At 38.7% G+C, this 20,000-nt stretch overlaps 1 protein-coding gene across 3 annotated transcripts in view; it reads left to right on the top strand.

The window, feature by feature from the left end:
* LOC306855246 (atlastin-2) overlaps positions 1-20,000 on the top strand; it is a 24,028-nt gene that overhangs the window by 2,521 nt on the left and 1,507 nt on the right. For 2 of the 3 annotated variants that reach the window (XM_079393790.1, XM_079393789.1), the window contains exons 2-12: positions 1,910-2,160; positions 3,480-3,614; positions 5,949-6,053; positions 6,125-6,175; positions 7,445-7,501; positions 11,122-11,214; positions 11,298-11,436; positions 12,702-12,829; positions 12,905-12,961; positions 14,002-14,073; positions 18,180-18,611. In XM_079393790.1, coding sequence (XP_079249916.1) covers positions 1,910-2,160; positions 3,480-3,614; positions 5,949-6,053; positions 6,125-6,175; positions 7,445-7,501; positions 11,122-11,214; positions 11,298-11,436; positions 12,702-12,829; positions 12,905-12,961; positions 14,002-14,073; positions 18,180-18,611 — 1,520 coding nt within the window. Of the gene's footprint in view, positions 1-1,909; positions 2,161-3,438; positions 3,615-5,948; positions 6,054-6,124; positions 6,176-7,444; positions 7,502-11,121; positions 11,215-11,297; positions 11,437-12,701; positions 12,830-12,904; positions 12,962-14,001; positions 14,074-18,179; positions 18,612-20,000 lie in introns of those variants that run through there. The other variant, XM_079393791.1, reaches the window with a different exon arrangement.

Raw genomic sequence — 20,000 nt, 5'->3', positions numbered from 1 at the left:
ATATAAATATATTTAAAATATAAATAAAAATTTTCTTAAATGTATACATGCATGTGTTTGTATTTATATATACATAATAAATATACACAGTACTCACATATATTATGTAAACAAACTTATTTTGGATGAAGCGCAATTAATCGTTTGACAGCACTACTAATAAATAATAATAAATAAAAGCTATGTAGACATTTAAAAAGTAGCAAAAATGACAATAAAATTACATTTAACTAAAATGAAAGGAGAAAAAATCATTAAATGTTAAATTTTCTTTACTCGGTTTTACTAAAATACTAGGTTTTTAATTTGCAAACTTATGAAAATCGCACTTCTATAAATGCACTTTTAATTTTCTTGTAAAATGATGCATGTGATTGTTTGCTTAGTGAAGTGAAAATAGTCGAAGGTGATGAATCCTCAAGATCAGTGAGATTTAATGAACGCAGCAGTATCTTGACTGGTGAGTCTGCTGAGGATATTATTAGTATAGTGTTTTGTACTAGTAAATCACTATATTATCATCTCCTCCAGCTCTCACTGTATGATACTGATGATGATGTGAAGCTCATTATATGGCTGTGTCTGTTGTGTGAAATCCTCGTGTGAGCAGAAGTCACAAGCACTGGTGCATCTGTGTAGTGTTTTCTGTGTCAGAGTCTGTTTCTGAGGTTAAACTGGTTTGGGCTGGTTTTCATCTGTCGCTGGGGTTTGTGGGTAACTTTAGACGGGCTGATGTGGGTCACGGCATTCACGCTGTTTTGAGGACAAACACACTGATCCGGTGACTGAGCACTTCTGGGACTTGTACTATATACTATAGTATAGTAGTTTCACCAGTGTAAGTAAAATAATCTCCTGCTTCTGTTCACTCAGTGATCAGGGATTTACAGCATTGACCGTGGTGAAACCATGTTTATATTATTAACCCAACTGAACCGAACCACTAGTTAAGAACCGGTTTGTCCAACCTTTCACACAAGTGTTAATGACAGTCTGGGTTTGAAAGGGTTAATCAGTCGAATCAAGATGTTTTGTGTTAAAATGATTTTATTTGGAGGTAACTAGACTTTAAAAATGCTAACACATAAATCTTAGGCCTACACTATAACACAAATGCTAATAATAATTGCACAGAGATTTAAATAAGTAGAGAGACAAAAAAAATTACATAAAAATATATTTTTATTTTTAAAAAGTAAAATAAATAATATTAAGGTAAATAAAAAAAGTACATAATATTTTTATTGGTACAAATAAAAATAAATTGCACACCAGACAGAAACACACCCATCTCAAAAACTCAACCCAGAAGTGCCATTAAAAAAGTAAAATTAGAAAATGAAGACTTAATAATCATATTAGTCACCAGTTTGATGAAAAGAAATAAAAGGGAACCAGATATTGTCAAATACAACATTTTGTCCTGTAAGATACACCTGATTTGTTCTAAATGTAATATATCATTATAAAGGTATTCATAATGTTAGTTGTAATGCATCACATTTTTATGTAAAGAATTGTAAACAAAGTTAAAATTCATTATAATATTTTAAGGTTTGTTTGTCGTGTTTTAATGCATTAAACTCTCTAAAGGTGTAACAATGAATTATAAGGTGCATTGTATGGCATAATTAATGCATTATTGCTACTTTTATTTTGCATTACATATATAAAGACTTTAAGTAAAGTCTTACCAAATATTATTCCAGAAATGTAGTAATTTTGGATGCATAACATAGCAGTGCAATAGTTTGGAATCGAGTAACTGACACGTAATAGTGACGCTTCTGGAAATATTCTGTTCAGTTTGCACGTGGATTAATGTAAAGCACTTTAAACTGAATGAGACCGCATTATGTGTAGCATTAAAAATCAAGATGCTTTTGTGATGGTTTTGTCTCTGTCTCAGGGGCTTCTGGGGTGGAGGATGTCCGGCGGAAGATGAGCTGCTCTGATTGGGCCCCGGCGTCCGGACCCGTGCAGATCGTCATCGCAGACGAGGAGAATCACGAGTTCTCTCTGGACGAGGAGGCGCTGGAGAGCATCCTGCTGCAGGAGCGAGTGAGGGATCTTCATGTGGTGGTGGTGTCTGTGGCCGGAGCGTTCCGCAAGGGCAAGTCCTTCCTGCTGGACTTCATGCTCCGATACATGTACAGCCAGGTCAGGCTAACACCACACGGCTGCCTTCATTTGATCACAAATACTGTTAAAAGTCACTGCAGTAATCCAGGCCAAAGGAGCGGGAGCCCCAACTAAATATTGAGTGCTGTACATGCTCATACTTTTCATGTTCATACTTTTCAGTTGGCCAACATTTCTAAAAATAATTTTTTTTGCATTGGTCTTAATTGATATTCTAATTTTCTGAGATACTGAATTTGGGACTTTCATTAGTTGTCAGTTATAATCTTAAATTAAAGTTAAAGTTAAAAATTAAAGGAAATAAACATTTGAAATATATCAGTCTGTGTGTAATGAATGAATCTAATATACAAGTTTCACTTTTTGAATGGTATTACTGAAATAAATCAACTTTTTCATGATATTCTAATTTTATGACCAGCACCTGTATATGAAAAATAAATATTTTGCAAAATCACGTTACATGATTTTACTGATTTGCACGTGAAATTGGGCTTTTATGGAGAAGCGAAAGCACACCGAGAGAAAGGAGGCGCAATAATCTTTTTAACTCTATTATTGTATTTTCATAATCATTGGAGGCCGAAACCGAAACTGCATTTTGATTAATTGCACAGCCCTACTTTACTGACACTTTTAAACAATTTAATGCATCTCTGAAAAAATGTATAATTATTATTTTAAATCATACTTAACCTAAACCTTTGAATAGTAGTGTATCATGTTTAAAAAAAGTTGACAATTTTACTGTTTTACTGTATTTTTGATCAAATAAATGTAGCCTTGGTGAGCAGAAGAGATTTCATTAAAAACATTTAAAAATCTGAATTATTATAAACTTTTGACCACTAGTGTGGTTGATAGAACTTTTCCAGACATAAAATAAAATAAAATTTTTAAAATAAGTAATTTTAACACCGATATTAATGTTGAACTTTTTTTTTTTTTTAAATGGTGCACAAAATGTTTGTGAGATTACATTAATGCATTATAATTTTGATCATGGATGCAGATGAAATGTACCCTGAAGTACGACTGGCACAGAATGAGCTGATCTGAGAGCAGTGTAGTTTAGTACACACTGTACTGCATGTGAGGACTTCACGTTTGTCCGGTGTTAAGTGTTCTGGTCTCTAGTCACTGAGTCTCATAGAGCAGCTAAAGGCTGATCAGCTTTAATCCCTCGCAGCCGCTTTACTGTGAAACACTGATGTTTTGTGTTGATCAGAAATACTCTTTTGTTGTTCTGTTGAGAGAGTTATTGAGTTCAGACTGACCCTCACACTGAACACACAGGACACAGTTCAGAAACCGAGCTCGTGTTCTGTCTGTCTCAGGGCTCAGACGCGTGGCTGGGTGGGAACGACGAGCCGCTGACGGGCTTCACCTGGAGGGGCGGCTGTGAGCGTGAGACCACCGGCATTCAGGCCTGGAGCCACGTGTTCGAGGTGGAGAAACCGGACGGAAGCAGGGTAAAACACAGCCGCATCACACGGTCTGAAACCCAACACATGCTCACAAGACATGCAGCTACACAAATACAATATTTCTTATTTTCTTTTGATAATATTTGTTCATTCTACACATTTATGATATACAGCTGTGCGTATTTGTTTTCAGTGATTCTCAAGTGAAAATGAAGTAATCCAGTCAAATGGAAATATTTATTTATTTATTTTTGTATATATTTTTTATTTTATTTATTGCTTTATTTTTTATAATTTTATGTTTCTAATATTTACTAATTTGTATTAACTCATTTGTAGATTTATTTATATTTGTTTTTTTAATATTTTAATTTATTTGTATTTCTTTTATATTTTTATTATTTATGCTATGTACTTTTTAATTAATTAATTTTATTGTTATTTTACTTTTTAAAAATATATATTTTTTCTCTCTCTACTAATTTTAATAACTTATTTTTTCTGTTTTATATTTTTATATTTTTCCTCATTCGTATATGTATTTTGTTTTCATCTGAAACCAGTGGCGGTAAATAACCATTTAACAAGTGACATAATAATGAATCCTTACTGCTTAAAAAAAGTTTAAAATTCAACTGTTAAAGCATGAAATAAGATACAAATCAGTGAATTTGAGTTTAATGTGGGTGTATTATCAGTAAAGTAATCATTAAACATTTGCAATCATTCAAAAAAATATTAGCCATTTATATTAATGTGATTCAGAGATGAAAGCCATAATACTAATGTTGTCCTCACGAGGGAGCCACAGGATGATAAATCCTTTAAGATCTCAGTTTAAAAAGACTGTGAAAATGGTTCAATAAATTTGACTTGTAGTAAAATATTGCATATAAATTCATCATATTTTCATAAACTTTAATAAAGCTCAATAAGTATGCAAAACTGTAGCGGTGTGTTTTCTGCGTTGTGTAGAAATCAAGGACGAACTACAGGAATTCTTGCCTTCACGTCCTGGTTTATTCTGTATAACACAAACGAACATGCATGAGGACTCGTGCAGCATATAAACCAGCGTGCGGCAGCAAGAGAGAAAATTACACAATACAAAAATAATAATACTCAACGAAACACCTGAGTGTGTATCACAGAGGACTTTAAATCACAATCATACAAATATGTCATGTAAATTTATCTGTTACATGAAATACGGCCTTAATTGAATCACTGCAAAAACATGTGCGGCCTACCGCTGTGATTCTCATTCAGACTGGGAAGCAGCAAAGTGCGCCAACCCCCCCAAGTCAGCATGGCGGCAGGAAACGCCAAATATGGTCATGGCAAGTGGAATCACACAGTCCTTTCTTATATACACACCTGCTACATAATCTCCTAAATACTTATAGACCATACATTTTTTTTATCTTCATTTTAATGGTACTGACAATATATTTGACAAGTTGTCAGACATAACTGAATATATGTCCAACTGAAGAAGGGACTCTATATAATTTATCTAATTTAATGTAGTGCATATAATAATACTCACTTACAGATATTTTACTTAAAGTGACATGTCCATTGTATAACTATATCATCTACACACACCCTTATGCTTGGACCCCGATGATCGCCTCAGTTAAACTGCATTGTTTCATTTACCTTCTGTGTTGTTGCCCACAACGCTTCGGTATGGAGGCATGACAATAAAAGGCATGACTTATTTTTCATCCAGCTAGACAACTCTGTCCAAGCTCCATGAACCTTTTTTTTTATTTATATATATATTTTTTTTTCATTTGAAGGTCTTGTGAAAGGATTTTTTTTAAAGATAAAAATTAATTTACGTTAATCTAGGAAGAGATATTGTGCCTGTTTGTCCAATCACATGAGAACAAAATACATAAACACAAGATTTATTCGCCAAAATCAAAAGTGCCCCGAGGACAATCTGAATCAAGCCAATTATTTTTTTTCAAATAGTTGTATCTCAGCCAAATACGGTCCTATCCTAACAAACCATACACCAATGAAAAGCTCATGTATTCAGCTTTCAGATGATGCATAAATCTCAATTTTAAAAAAATGGACCCTTATGGCTTGTTTTGTGCTCCAGGATCATATAAATTTAACTTATTTTTAACGTGTGGAAGTAGCCTTCTTCCCTGGCTAACTTGTAGCCACTGCCTGCAACAATACATTGTGATCTTTTTCTGGTTTTCCTCATTATCCAGTGCTGCTTTGCTGTGTCAGGCGGTCTCGTTATTTCAGTGCCGATGGGATTTTCACTCATTCTGTGAATGGAGCTGCTCCGTGTGTTTGTGTGTGCGGTCAGACGTGTTCTGGCTCAGTTACCCGTCACCATCTGTGTGTCCGCAGGTGGCCGTGCTGCTCCTGGACACGCAGGGAGCGTTTGACAGTCAGTCCACCATCAAAGACTGTGCCACCCTGTTCGCCCTCAGCACCATGACCAGCTCCGTACAGGTACGACACGCGTCACGTGTGCATCGCTGAGAGAGCATGCAGTGTCCTGATGCTCCTGTTTTTATGTGCAGGTCTATAACTTATCCCAAAACGTTCAAGAAGACGATCTGCAGCATCTTCAGGTGAGACGCGCTGCTCAATGCAGACAGCAGAAACACTGAGCCACACTTGGAAACGGCTGAAGGTTAAAATAGCAAATAGAGGTGCACTGATTTATTCTTCACAGGTGCTGGTGAAATGATCATCAGTATGAATAGTGGATTATTGTAGCATTTAAGTTTGTCATGTGGCTATTAATGCCTAATTTCAATAGGGATCATCTGATGTAAGTAACAATATAGTCTATGGTCACTTATATTCGATGCCATTCTTTTTTCTATCACTGAAATAGTATTATAGTTATTATAATACTATAATACTATTGGGAAGTCGTGGGAAGTCGTGGCCTAATGGTTAGAGAGTCGAACTTGTAATCCAAAGGTTGTGGGTTCGAGTCTCGGGCCGGCAGGGATTGTAGGTGGGGGGAGTGAATGTCCAGCGCTCTCTCCACCCTCAATACCACGACTGAGGTGCCCTTGAGCAAGACACCGAACCCCCAACTGCTCCCCGGGCACTGCAGCATAAATGCTGCCCACTGCTCCGGGTGTGTGTTCACGGTGTGTGTGTGTGTGTGTGTTCACTGCTGTGTGTGTGCGTGTTCACTGCTGTGTGTGTGTGTGTGTGTGTGCACGTTGGATGGGTTAAATGCAGAACACGAATTCCGAGTATGGGTCACCATACTTGGCTGAATGTCACTTCACTTCACTTCACTTATAGTTATAGTTATTATTAGCATTTTGAATCACTTATTATATTTTTTTAATGTCTGTATAATTTTTCTTAATTTTAGTTATTTTAACAAATTTTAATACAAGTTAAACTAAATTAAAATGGGAATTTAAAAAGCTAAAATTAGTTTTTAGTTCATGTTTTTTTTATATATTTTTACAGTATGTATATTTTATTTTTATATTTTTTATATTTAGTTTGTGTGTTATATTTTTTATATTTTTAGTAAAGTGTCTTTACAAGAGCTGAATTTTAGGACACTGTCAAATTAAAAAGTCAGATTTTAAAACCTTTAAACGCTTAAATGTCTATCTGCAGGAAAACTGTGACCTGCTGTGATTTGTTGCTGTGTCACATCTGTTTACATACTTCCACAAAGATTAGATGAACAGCGGTGTACTTCACATTATCAGCACTAGGTCTTCAGCATGTCAAACCTTTTCTAAGTTCGTCACTGTATCATGAATCCATTGAGATGTTGTCATGTCACTGCATTAGAAAATAAATGAAGTGACTCAAGTGTTCAAATACGCTCTGTATTATGTGTGTTTCTGCTTCTTCAGCTCTTCACAGAGTACGGCCGATTGGCCATGGAGGAGATCTACCTCAAACCCTTCCAGGTATGATGTGTGCGTGAGTGTGTGTGCACGCGTGTGATTGAGAGCATTAGTTAGTGTGTGTGAGTGGGCGAGTGTGTTCGCGAGTGAGTGTGAGAGCATGAGTTAGTGTTTGTGAGAGAGTGAGTGTGAGTGAGCATGAGTTAGTGTGTGTGAGCGAGTGTGTTCGTGAATGAGTGTGTTAGTGTGAGTGTGTGAGTGAGCGAGTGTGTTCGTGAGTGTGAGAGCATGAGTTGGTGTGTGTGTGAGTGAGCATGAGTTAGTGTGTGAGTGAGCGAGTGTGTTCGTGAGTGTGAGAGCATGAGGTGGTGTGTGTGAGTGAGTGTGAGAGCATGCATTAATATGTGTTCGCGAGTGAGTGTGAGAGCATGAGTTAGTGTGAGAGTGAGCGAGTGTGTTTGCGAGTGAGTGCGAGAGCATGTTACTGTGTGTGTGTGTGAGAGAGCGAGTGAGTGTGAGAGCATTAGTGTGTGTTCATGAGTGAGAGCATGTGTGTGTGTTCGCGAGTGAGAGCATGAGTTAGTGTGTGTGTTTGAGTGAGCATGAGTTAGTGTGTGAGTGAGTGTGAGAGCATGAGTTAGTGTGTTCGTGAGCGAGTGAGTGTGAGAGCATGAGTTAGTGTGTGAGTGTGAGCATGAGTTAGTGTGTGTTCGTGAGTGTGAGAGCATGAGTTGGTGTGTGTGTGAGTGAGCATGAGTTAGTGTGTGAGTGAGCGAGTGTGTTCGTGAGTGTGAGAGCATGAGGTGGTGTGTGTGAGTGAGCGAGTGAGTGTGAGAGCATGCATTAATATGTGTTCGCGAGTGAGTGTGAGAGCATGAGTTAGTGTGAGAGTGAGCGAGTGTGTTTGCGAGTGAGTGCGAGAGCATGAGTTAGTGTGTGTGAGTGAGTGTGAGAGCATGAGTTACAGTGTGTGTGTGTGTGAGAGCGAGTGAGTGTGAGAGCATGAGTTAGTGTGTTCGCGAGTGAGTGTGAGAGCATTAGTGTGTGTTCATGAGTGAGAGCATGAGTTAGTGTGTGTGTTTGAGTGAGCATGAGTTAGTGTGTGAGTGAGCGAGTGTGTGTGTGTGAGAGCGAGTGAGTGTGAGAGCATGAGTTAGTGTGTTCGCGAGTGAGTGTGAGAGCATTAGTGTGTGTTCGCGAGTGAGAGCATGAGTTAGTGTGTGTGTTTGAGTGAGCATGAGTTAGTGTGAGAGTGAGCGAGTGTGTTTGCGAGTGAGTGCGAGAGCATGAGTTAGTGTGTGTGAGTGAGTGTGAGAGCATGAGTTACTGTGTGTGTGTGTGTGTGTGAGAGCGAGTGAGTGTGAGAGCATGAGTTAGTGTGTTCGCGAGTGAGTGTGAGAGCATTAGTGTGTTCGCGAGTGAGAGCATGAGTTAGTGTGTGTGTTTGAGTGAGCATGAGTTAGTGTGTGAGTGAGCGAGTGTGTGAGTGTGAGCGAGAGAGTGTGAGAGCATGAGTTAGTGTGTTCGTGAGCGAGTGAGTGTGAGAGCATGAGTTAGTGTGTGAGTGTGAGCATGAGTTAGTGTGTGTTCGTGAGTGAGAGCGTAAGTTAGTGTGTGTGAGTGAGCGAGTGTGTTCGCGAGTGAGTGTGAGAGCATGAGTTAGTGTGTGTGAGTGTGTTTGCGAGTGAGTGTGAGAGCATGAGTTAATGTGTGAGTGAGCGAGTGTGTTCGCGTGTGAGAGCATGAGTTAGTGTGTGTGAGAGCATGAGTTAGTGTGTGTGTGTGTGTGTGTGTGTGTGTAAGTGAGCATGAGTTAGTGTGAGTGTGAGAGCATGAGTTAGTGTGTGTGAGTGAGCGAGTGTTCGCGAGTGAGTGAGAGCGTGAGTTAGTGTGTGTGAGTGAGCGAGTGTGTTCGCGAGTGAGTGTGAGAGCATGTGTGAGTGTGTTTGCGAGTGAGTGTGAGAGCATGAGTTAATGTGTGAGTGAGCGAGTGTGTTCGCGAGTGAGTGTGAGTGCATGAGTTAGTGTGTGTGTGTGAGCGAGTGAGTGAGTGTGAGAGCATGAGTTAGTGTGTGTGTAAGTGAGCATGAGTTAGTGTGTGTGAGAGCATGAGTTAGTGTGTGTGAGTGTGAGAGCATGAGTTAGTGTGTGTGAGAGCATGAGTTAGTGTGTGTGAGTGTGAGAGCATGAGTTAGTGTGTGTGAGAGCATGAGTTAGTGTGTGTGAGTGAGCGAGTGTGTTCGCGAGTGAGTTTGAGAGCATGAGTTGGTGTGTGTGAGTGAGCGAGTGTGAGTTGAAAGTGTTCACATGTGAGTGAGTGTTTTGAGTGTGTGTGAGCCAGTGATGGGCACTTGAATTAGTGACTCAGACTCTAGACGCATCTTTATAGACTTCAGACTTGACTCGAGGAAAAGGACTTGTGAAAATTTAAATGCAACTTTAGTCTTTTATACTTAAGTACTTATTTAACTGATATTCAAAAGGTGGCCCGCATCCGCACCCCAGCATCCATCCGGACTGCGAGCCGTAACAGCAGCACCATTTTAAAAGTGAGCAGCGTGTCAAAACAGCGGAATAGATCACATAACAAGCGCTCAGGGTCGTTTATGGTAAACATCTTTCAGCGCTATATCCTCTAGTATTTTTATCTAAAGCCAAATGCGCTTTTTTCAGACCCTTTCAGCTCCGTTCGCGTTCTTTCTCTATAATCAATCAAATATAACAACCATGAATGAAATCAAGTCATTTTGAGGCAGAAAGAACAGTTCACTCAATAAGTGGTGTCTGTAATCACTTTTTGGCAACTGTAAAACTGCATTTTATGGGTATTTCAACAAGTAAAAAGGACTTGACTTGATTGCATTTATGGGGGTTATATTTGACAGATTATAGGTCCTGCAGTCCTTTTTACCTGTTGAAATGCCTTTAAATGGCCAAAAAAAACATAAAATGCAGTTGCCAAAAAATTATTATATACGGCAGTCAGTTTTAGGCAGACGATCAATTTTCGGCACGACACCGGCGCCAAGTTTAAGAGCTGCGGATGGCGTGGTTATTTTACCAACAACAGAAACATGGTGAGCACCAAAATGATCATTACTAATTACTTAGAAAACAACAATGCTGCAAATAGTTGTTTTTCTTACTATCTATCAGATGTAATTTTGCATTATTAATCTGTAGGCTAAGAACATTTGAAAAGAATCATGTAGCCTAATTATAATTAGGAAAATTGTTGTTAGATGGCTAGGACAGAACTTAAACTCTTTCTTTTTTGCTCAAGAGGAGAATGTATTGGTTATTGGAGCTACATTGTTTTTAGTAAATAATGCTTTTAAGTAAAATATTAAAATAGTATAGATTTCAGGAGCAAAACCCTGAAAAAAACAACAACAGTATTTTATTGTCACATGGCCTCGCATGTATCTAAATGTAAAAATACAATAAAAGTCATTTTGTCTATAGCCATTTTCATACACAGATTTCAGTACATGAGGATTCGGAATGGGATTTTTTTTAGCGAGCCATTAAATGACTTGAGACTTGACTCGGACTCCAAGTTAAAGACTTGATCATCTCTGGTGTGAGCGGGTTTTATGAGTGAGTGTGTGTCCCTGAAAGTGTGCAAGTGAGATTGTGTGTGAGACGCTGCAGTGACGCCGTGTGTCTGTGTTGGTCTGCAGTCTCTGATGTTTCTCATTCGGGACTGGAGTTACCCGTACGAACACGCTTACGGTCTGGATGGAGGAAATAAGTTCCTGGAGAAGAGGCTGCAGGTGAGTCACGTGACGCCGCAGGAATCTGTTTCTCCTGCTCTTTATCACGCATCTTGAGTGCTGAATTATGCCGTGTTTCTCAGGTCAAGCCGAATCAGCATGAAGAGTTGCAGAACGTCAGGAAGCACATCCACTCCTGCTTCTCCAGCATCAGCTGCTTCCTGCTGCCGCACCCCGGGCTCAAGGTGGCCACCAACCCACACTTTGACGGTCGCTTACACGGTGAGAGCACTGTGTTTTTCTGCTGATGACGGGAGAATAAAGACTCTTCACTGCCCAAATGCTTGTTGAAATATTCAGTAAACAATAGGGGTGTAACTACACATATTCACACTGAAAGGTTTCAGTACAGGTCTTTTGGTTCGGTACGCACGTGTACTGAACAAATCGTTCCATTTCTTTCAGGAAATTCAGACAATAAATGCCAGTTCTGACGGCAGCACGATCATCCATTCCTCTTTATTACTAGTTTTAACGCAGATAAACATGAATGAACATCTCACCCCGCATGTAATTGCTCAATTAGCATTTCAACCATGGAAAGACGTCATTAAGATTAGCTTGTAAACAATGTCACGTAGCATTTAATTTACCTCTGGCAAGTCATCGGTGTCTACAGCTCATTGTTTGCTAGAAAAATGAAATCTAGTGCAGAGCATTTAGCAAAATATTATACTATATACTTCATTATACTTGACTTTACCTGTTAGTGATGTCGTAATTATTTAATGTTTTAATAAATCTTTTATGAAACAAGTTACTTTGTGTTTTGTTTAGTCACGAATTTCCACAAATGTAATAATATTTATAGTTTCTTTTCCCAAATCCTCACCGTCTCACCCTCTAATCTCACAGGTTTATTCACTTTTAATCCCTATGTTCACATCTCTTACTGTGCGGGTGGGAAATAAAAGATTTTGTGGCCATGAATTAAGAATTCGTTCCTACGACCTATTAATTCCTTCCCTCATTTTAGTTAAATAATCTAGGGAACAAATTATTGAAACATGGACCGTGGCCACAAATGAATAAATCGTAGGAACGAATGAACAAGTTGTAGGAATGAATGATAAATCCCGCTCGTGTCTCGCAGCAGAGCCCGATATGAAACAAGTATCTGGGGAAATTATAATTAAACATGACATAGTTACTACATTTCTATTGCTTTCCATGTTGAATGACTTTGTATTGTTTCTATTTTAATGCACTTTTAAAGTTTGGATCATATTAAAAGCATAATTTGTACATTAGTGAATTATTTTCCCAATAGATCCAGCCCATGTTTTCTGCATAAGCAGCACGCACCCCAAAATTAAATTGCTTAATTGACCATCAATAGTTTTTATCGATTGCATCTCTTATCGACAATTTATCGATCGTCAATTAATCGTTGACATCCCTAGTTACACCTCTAGTAAACAACCATCTGGTGTGTGTGTGTGTATCTCTGTGTGTGTGTCTCTGTGTCTCTGTGTGTGTGTGTGTAGACATCGATGCGGAGTTCAAGAGGGAGCTGGTGAATCTGGTGCCGCTGCTTTTATCTCCTGAGAATCTGATGGAGAAGGAGATCAGCGGCTCTAAAGTCACGTGTCGAGATCTGCTGCAGTATTTCAGAGTAAGATGCACTTCTCCATCCCGTCTCCATCATTCAGATGCCTGCTGGGATTGACCGTGTGTTTCTCTGTCTCAGGCCTACATGAAGATCTATCAGGGTGAAGAACTGCCTCATCCCAAGTCCATGTTACAGGTACAGACATGATCGTCATGTCTCAGAAAATATCAGTTCGGCCCAATATAAGGTCTATATAAGCCCTATGATTTTGATTATGTGCAGTTTAACTTTAAGAAATTATGACAGGAGTATATTACTATTGTGCAACAGAATGTACTTCTTAAAGTAGTAATAATACACTTTTATTTTTAAAGATTATCTCACACGATCACACAAGTTTTAGTCCATGTTGTAATTTAAATGGTAAACCCCTATTGATTAGCACTGTTTGCCAAAAAGTTAAAGAAATTGTTACATTTTCATTTAACTTACATTTTAAAAGATTAATAAAATTGTTAAAGATTCATGCATTCATTAATTACCACTGTTTTTGATGGTAAATTTGTATTAAATCATAAAACAATCCAGAAAATCCAGCAAAATTCAAACACGCAACAAAACTTCTGTAAATAAAATAATAAACGTTCTTCAAGTTCATTATTGTTAAAATCTCAAATTGTTAGGTTTTTTAAAAGTTTGAGAATTTGAGAAAACGTTATATAATTTGTGAGAAATAAAACCTGCATCGTTCATGGAGATCAATCCCAGAATGCTTTGTGATGCTTTGCTCCATGAAACCTTTCATTATTATAGATATTACTTTGTTGAAAGTTTTAATATTTCCATGGTACTGATATCCGTGTGTTATTTTCTTGCTGATGAGGCAGGATTCCCACCAGTCCTGAAATTCAGTTTGATGCAATGCAAGGCCATAAAATCATCTTAAATGCTATAACGAAAGTCTTAATTAAAAAGTGCAAAAAAAATCAAAGATTCATGAAAAAAATGAGCCCAACCCAAAAGCTGTAACAAGATGTTTACAGCGCATCTGTACATGCATGTCCATGACCCTCAATGAGAAATATTCACCAAAGTTCAGGAAGAAACCAGTATTTCAGGCCGTTTGAATATCGTATGCGAGTTGACTCCATCACAGAAAAGGGTTTTAATTGGATAGTTAGCTGTTTGTTGGCTGATCCTGATGTGAGTGTTGTGTTTCTGTTGGTGTGCCGCAGGCGACGGCTGAAGCTAATAACCTGGCCGCTATAGCAGGAGCTAAAGACACGTACAGCAGGAGCATGGAGCAGGTACGCCACACACCTGATCACCTGGGGCCGGATTCACCATCATCTTAACTCCCCGCCAAACACAGAACTCCCCAGCTTTCCGTGTTCTCGCTGTTATAGGCTAGGGGGCGCTATTACGCATCTCCTGAATGAGTCTAGAATAACTCGATCAAAAACAGACCAGGAAGACGCAGAAACCAGGGATCTCATATGTAAGCAAATGCATATGAAAAATAGTGCGATCATGAACACTAACCGCATATAAATGAAAACTGCCTAATGTTTCAGAGTGAAATGTGGATCCAGAAAGTGTTAAAGGCCTGTTCAAGCTTTGGGATACTGATGGAAGCCATCTACTGCATCTTTGCTTTGATAATATTACTGAATATGACCCAGATGGAGTATTTGATAAAAATGCGATTTTTCTCAGCTTTTTGCTCAATGTTGCTTTTTTTACAATGAAACCTACCTACATTCAAGTGTTGATTAAAAAAACAATGCTTGAAGCTTTTTTTGGTTGAAGGTAGAGGATCTGATCTTTATTTTGATGTATTGCATGTTCAGATATTCATACAACAAAATATTCTGCAGGCCATGAAATTATAGTGAAAATCAGCAAAAACGCTGACGGTGGCTGGCAACTTTTTTCAAAAACGCTGGCCGGGAAAGAGTTAAGAAATAAGTTAAGTTCGTAAGAATGTTCCTAAGTGCAATTCTTGAAACATTCTTAAGAAGCTCTCAAATCTCTTCTTAAGAACATCTTAATGAAGAAAATGACAGTCTTTATCTGAGTGAAGACATGGATAAAGACTTCAAGGATTGTCTTTTTGCGCTTCCTGCAGATGACGCTAATAATCATAATAAGGGAGCACACTATTTTAATTGCGACCAGCTTGAATGGCGCTCGGCGTCACGTTTTTAATATTCTGTGTTTTTGAGAGGTTACATTTAAGCAGTTAAAGCTCCCTATCTGACTCGTTTTTGTAGAGTTGCTACTGAGTTTAAAAGTTAGCAAAAAATGTATGGTTTGTTAGGATAGGACAATATTTGGAGAAAATCTCCTTTAAAGTTGTCCAAATGAAGTTCTTAGCAATGCATATTACTAATCAGAAAAATGAAGTTTTGATATATTTACAGTAGGAAATTTACTAAATATCTTCATGGAACATGATCTTTACTTAATATCCTAATGATTTTTGGAAATAAAGAAAAATTGATAATTTTGACCCATACAATGTATTGTTGGCAAATATACCCAGCGACTTAAGGCTGCTTTTGTGGTCCAGGGTCACATATGTAGCTAGTGTTGTTGTAATGCTTAAATATAACCATTAACTTGAAATAACCCAATAAATTAATTTAATAATTCTTACTATTTGGGATTTTAAGACAAGTCTGCGACTATCTATCCTAACTTTAAGAAGTTATTTATGATGATTTTTTAAAGATTCTTTTCAAGAATTTGAATTCCTCTTAAGTTTTGTCTTAAGAACAATCTTAAGAAAAAAAGATAACATTCTTAAGAAGATTTTTTGGAAATACAACATATTCTTAACTTTTTTCTTAAAATAAGAAGAAAATGGCATTTAAGGAGATGTTTTTCTTAAAGGGGTCATCGGATGCAAAATTCACTTTTACATGTTGTGTGATCATAAATGTGTGTTGGCAGTGTGTGTACACATCCATCCTATAATGATGAAGTCTCTAAAGATGGCGCCGCAGATGACAGCTACAGTGCTTTGCTCTTCAGTGTTTCTACTGTTTTTGTTTGTTTTTCCTGTTTTTTGTTTTTCAAATAAGATCAGCTTTACCAGGGATGACCTGCTGAACATTCGGCAGAACACACCACAAAATCTTCTACCGGATTTTGACTGTTCGGACATTTTGCTGGACATTGTAGTTGGCGGAGCCGTAGCTCTGATCAAACGCTTCGTCAGCGCGGATTTAGAACGGCGTTGCCTAGCATCCATCTGGCGAATCTCCGCTCTCTACCCAACAAAACGGACGAACTCCTTCTGCTCTCCCGGACAAACAAGGACTTTTCTAACTCTGCTGCTCTGTGTTTCACGGAAACCTGGCTGAATGGCGACATACCGGACAGCGTGCTACATCTGCCTAATTACCAGCTGATCAGAGCAGATCAGGACGCAGAGTCCACGGGGAAATCGCACGGCGGCGGGACATGCTTCTACATCAATGAGAGGTGGTGTACAGATGTAACTGTGTTAAAGAAGATGTGCTGTTCAGATCTAGAAATGCTCTTCATTAACTGCAAGCCGTTCTACTCGCCGCAGGAGTTCTGCTCGTTCATTCTCGTGAGTGTTTACATTCCACCGCAAGCGCACGTGAGCACAGCTCTACAGAAACTCACTGATCTGATCACAGAGAGAGAACAACAACACCCAGACTCTGTTTTAATCATTCTCGGGGACTTTAATAAAGCAAATCTCTCCCGTGAACTGCCAAAATACAGACAGCACATCACATGCCCCACCAGAGACAGTAATATATTGGATCACTGTTACACAACAATAAAGGACACATCACTCTGTTGACTCTCTGATCACTGTTTGGTTCATCTTATTCCGTCCTACAGGCAGAAACTTAAATCTGCAAAGCCTGTATTAAGATCTGTTAAAAGATGGACTAATGAAACAGAGCGGGATCTACAAGCCTGTTTCTCTCTCACTGATTGGACTGTTTTTGAAGCCGCTGCCATCGATCTGGACGAGCTCACAGAGACTGTAACATCTTATATTAGTTTCTGTGAGGATATGTGCATTCCTATCAGGACTCATCTAACTTACAACGACAAACCATGGTTCACTGCCAAACTCAGACAGCTCCGTCAGGCCAAAGAAGATGCTTACAGAAAAGGGGACAGAGTCTTGTACAAACAGGTCAAATACACACTGGAAAAGGAGATCAGAGTGGCAAAGAGGAATTATTCTGACAAGCTCAGGAACAAATTCTCTTCCAGTGATCCGGCTTCAGTGTGGATAGGAATGAAAGATATCACCAGCTACAAGACACCATCCCCCAGCACTCTGGAGAATCAACAACTGGCAGACAATCTGAATGAGTTCTATTGCAGGTTTGAAAAAACACCCCACACCTGCCCTGAACACCTCTCCACACAACCATTCACACCTCCAGCAACCCCCCTCTCCCCCACACCTACGATTCAGATCAGCGAAGACGAGGTGCACCAGGTCTTCCGGAAGCAGAAGAGGAAGAAAGCACCAGGCCCAGACGGTGTGACACCAGCCTGTCTGAAATCCTGTGCTGTCCAGCTGGCCCCCATCTTCACACAGATCTTCAACAGATCACTGGAGCTGTGTGAAGTCCCCTCATGCTTCAAACGCTCCACCATCATCCCCGTCCCAAAGAAACACAAAATTACTGGACTTAACGATTACAGACCTGTGGCTCTAACGTATGTGGCCATGAAATAATTTGAAAGACTGGTTTTGGCTTATCTGAAGGCCTCCACTGGACCCTTACTGGACCCCCTGCACGATTGTTGATTGACATGCATTTTACCTTAGCCCTGCCCTGAGTGAGCTGTCATCAGTCCGCCATTGTTTCACCGCTGGAGCAGATGTAGACAAGAATGACTCTGATTAAGTGATTGAGGTGTTTTGTTGTTGTATGCAATAATGAACATAGCAGTTCATGATCCAGTTTTACCTCCAGAAGTGAGTATAAGGTTCTTTTATTAATCTTAGCAAATCGCCTTTCCTAATAATGTGCTAGTTGGCAAGTTCCGTGTTTACAGTTAAGAGTCTCAGAGAATTGCTCGTCACCCCACAGAAGAGAGGGGCGGGGTCAGCAGAGCTCATTAGCATTTAAAGGGACATGCACCGAAACGGCTTGTAGTGAACAGAGCTGTTTTTGATGAGGTAAAAAGGGTGTTTTTTACAATACCATTGAGAAATTTAACCAAAGTATGTTATAGACTTTTCATTAAGACCCTAAAGAATCATATCAACATGTGGAAAATGGGCATCCGATGACCCCTTTAAGAATATTCTTATCTTTTTTTCTTAAGTTCCAAAATAAGAGGCAGCTGTCAGTGGTGCAGGAGTGAGTTCTTGAGAATGTTTGGTGGATCTCTCGGTCTGCAGGTGTGCGGTGGAGACCGGCCCTACATGGCTCCGGCGGATCTGGAGCGCAGTCACGAGGAGCTGAAGCAGAGCTGTGTGCGTCAGTTCTGCAGCGTGAAGAAGATGGGCGGCGAGGACTTCTGCCGTCGCTATCAAGAGCAGCTGGAGCAGGAGATCGACGAGGCCTACGCCAGCTTCCTCAAACACAACGAGGGAAAGAACATTTTCTTTGCGGCGCGTACGCCGGCCACGCTGTTCGCCGTGATGTTCGTGATGTACGTGGCGTCAGCGCTGACGGGCTTCGTGGGTCTGAGCTCTGCGGCGGCGCTGTGTAACCTGCTGATGGGGCTGGCGCTGACGGCGCTCTGCATCTGGGCCTATGTTAAATACTCAGGGGAGTTCAGAGAGGTGGGCAGCTTCATCGACCGGCTGGCAGAGACCCTGTGGGAGCAGGTGCGTATCACTCTTACTCTGCAGCCTCCTCTCTTCTCTCGTTCACAGCTCTCATCCAGGTGCACTGAAAACTTATGTAATCATTTTATCACCTTTCTACATTTTTTGATTAAGTCAGAGTCAGTATCAGGTATAGTTTTTTTGTTTGTTTTCTGTGTTCCTCAGATTAAAGTAATATTAGATATGAATAGCATTTAGATCATTTTCTTTTCTCCAGTAAACTTTCTAAGGCATCTGTCAAAAAACACAGAAGGTTTTAACTGTTCACATGGTTATTATTATTATTATTATTATTATATACACACACACACACACATACATACATACAGTGTGTGTGTGTGTGTGTGTGTGTGTATGTATGTAGTCATTTCTTATTACTACGCTGTAGATTTTATTTGTTTATTGATGTTTATTTATTCTATTTTATATATCTTTTTGCTTTATTTATTATTACAGATGTCATTAGATGAGATCATTCAATTTTTAGTTATTTTATTTTTATTTTTATTTTGCATCATTGTCCCCAGTTAAACTTTTCTAAGACAGGTAAAAATAACTAAATATTTTTAAGTAATTAGTATTGCTTCAGTTATATTGTATTTTTTTTTTTTATTACGTCTTTTATTTATTATTATTTTTTATTTTCAGCTTTTCCCCCCACTAAACTCTTTAAGACAGATGGCAACAATTATTGTTTGTGATATGATATATTTTATTTTTTATATAGATTTAACTGTTTTTATTATTTATTTTGAACACTAGGTAAAACATCCTAAGGCAGGCGTCATAAGCAAGATTTTTTTCCTATTACATTTTTCTATAATATTTCTATTATATTCTAATTTATATATTTATTTTTTTATGCTTGTATACAGTCAAACCAAAATTCATTCAGACACCTTCAACATTTCTCACATTAGAATTGAATTGAATTTCCTTATTGTTATTGTATGCATACAACTTTCATTGTATCCACCAACTAAATTTCACATGCAAAATCCACACTAAATGCAAGTAAAACTAATAAAAATAAAGTAACAGTCTAATGTGTAATTATACATAACACACATAATAAAAAAACAATGCCCCTCTAATCTTATTGAATCACTAATCCACCACTACAGTAATTTATTAGCTTGATTCAAAGCATTAATGGCTCTGGGAATAAAACTGTTCCTCAAACGTGAAGTATGGGCATAAAATGTCCTATAACGCCGACCAGACGGCAGAGGTTCAAACATGCAGTGGCATGGATGTGTAGAGTCCTTACAGATGCTGATAGCCTTTGCTAAACAGCATGACCTATAGATAGCTTCACATAGATATAAACACTGGAGCATATTCCAGCTGCTGTGCAAATTGAACAGTACTGTTATCAGGAGATGCAGG

This window comes from Barbus barbus (genome assembly GCF_936440315.1).
Source record: "Barbus barbus genome assembly, chromosome: 35".
NCBI classification, from domain to species: Eukaryota; Metazoa; Chordata; class Actinopteri; order Cypriniformes; family Cyprinidae; genus Barbus; species Barbus barbus.
Note: the sequence above shows the minus strand (reverse complement) of the source record. Positions and strands in the feature narration are given on the sequence as shown.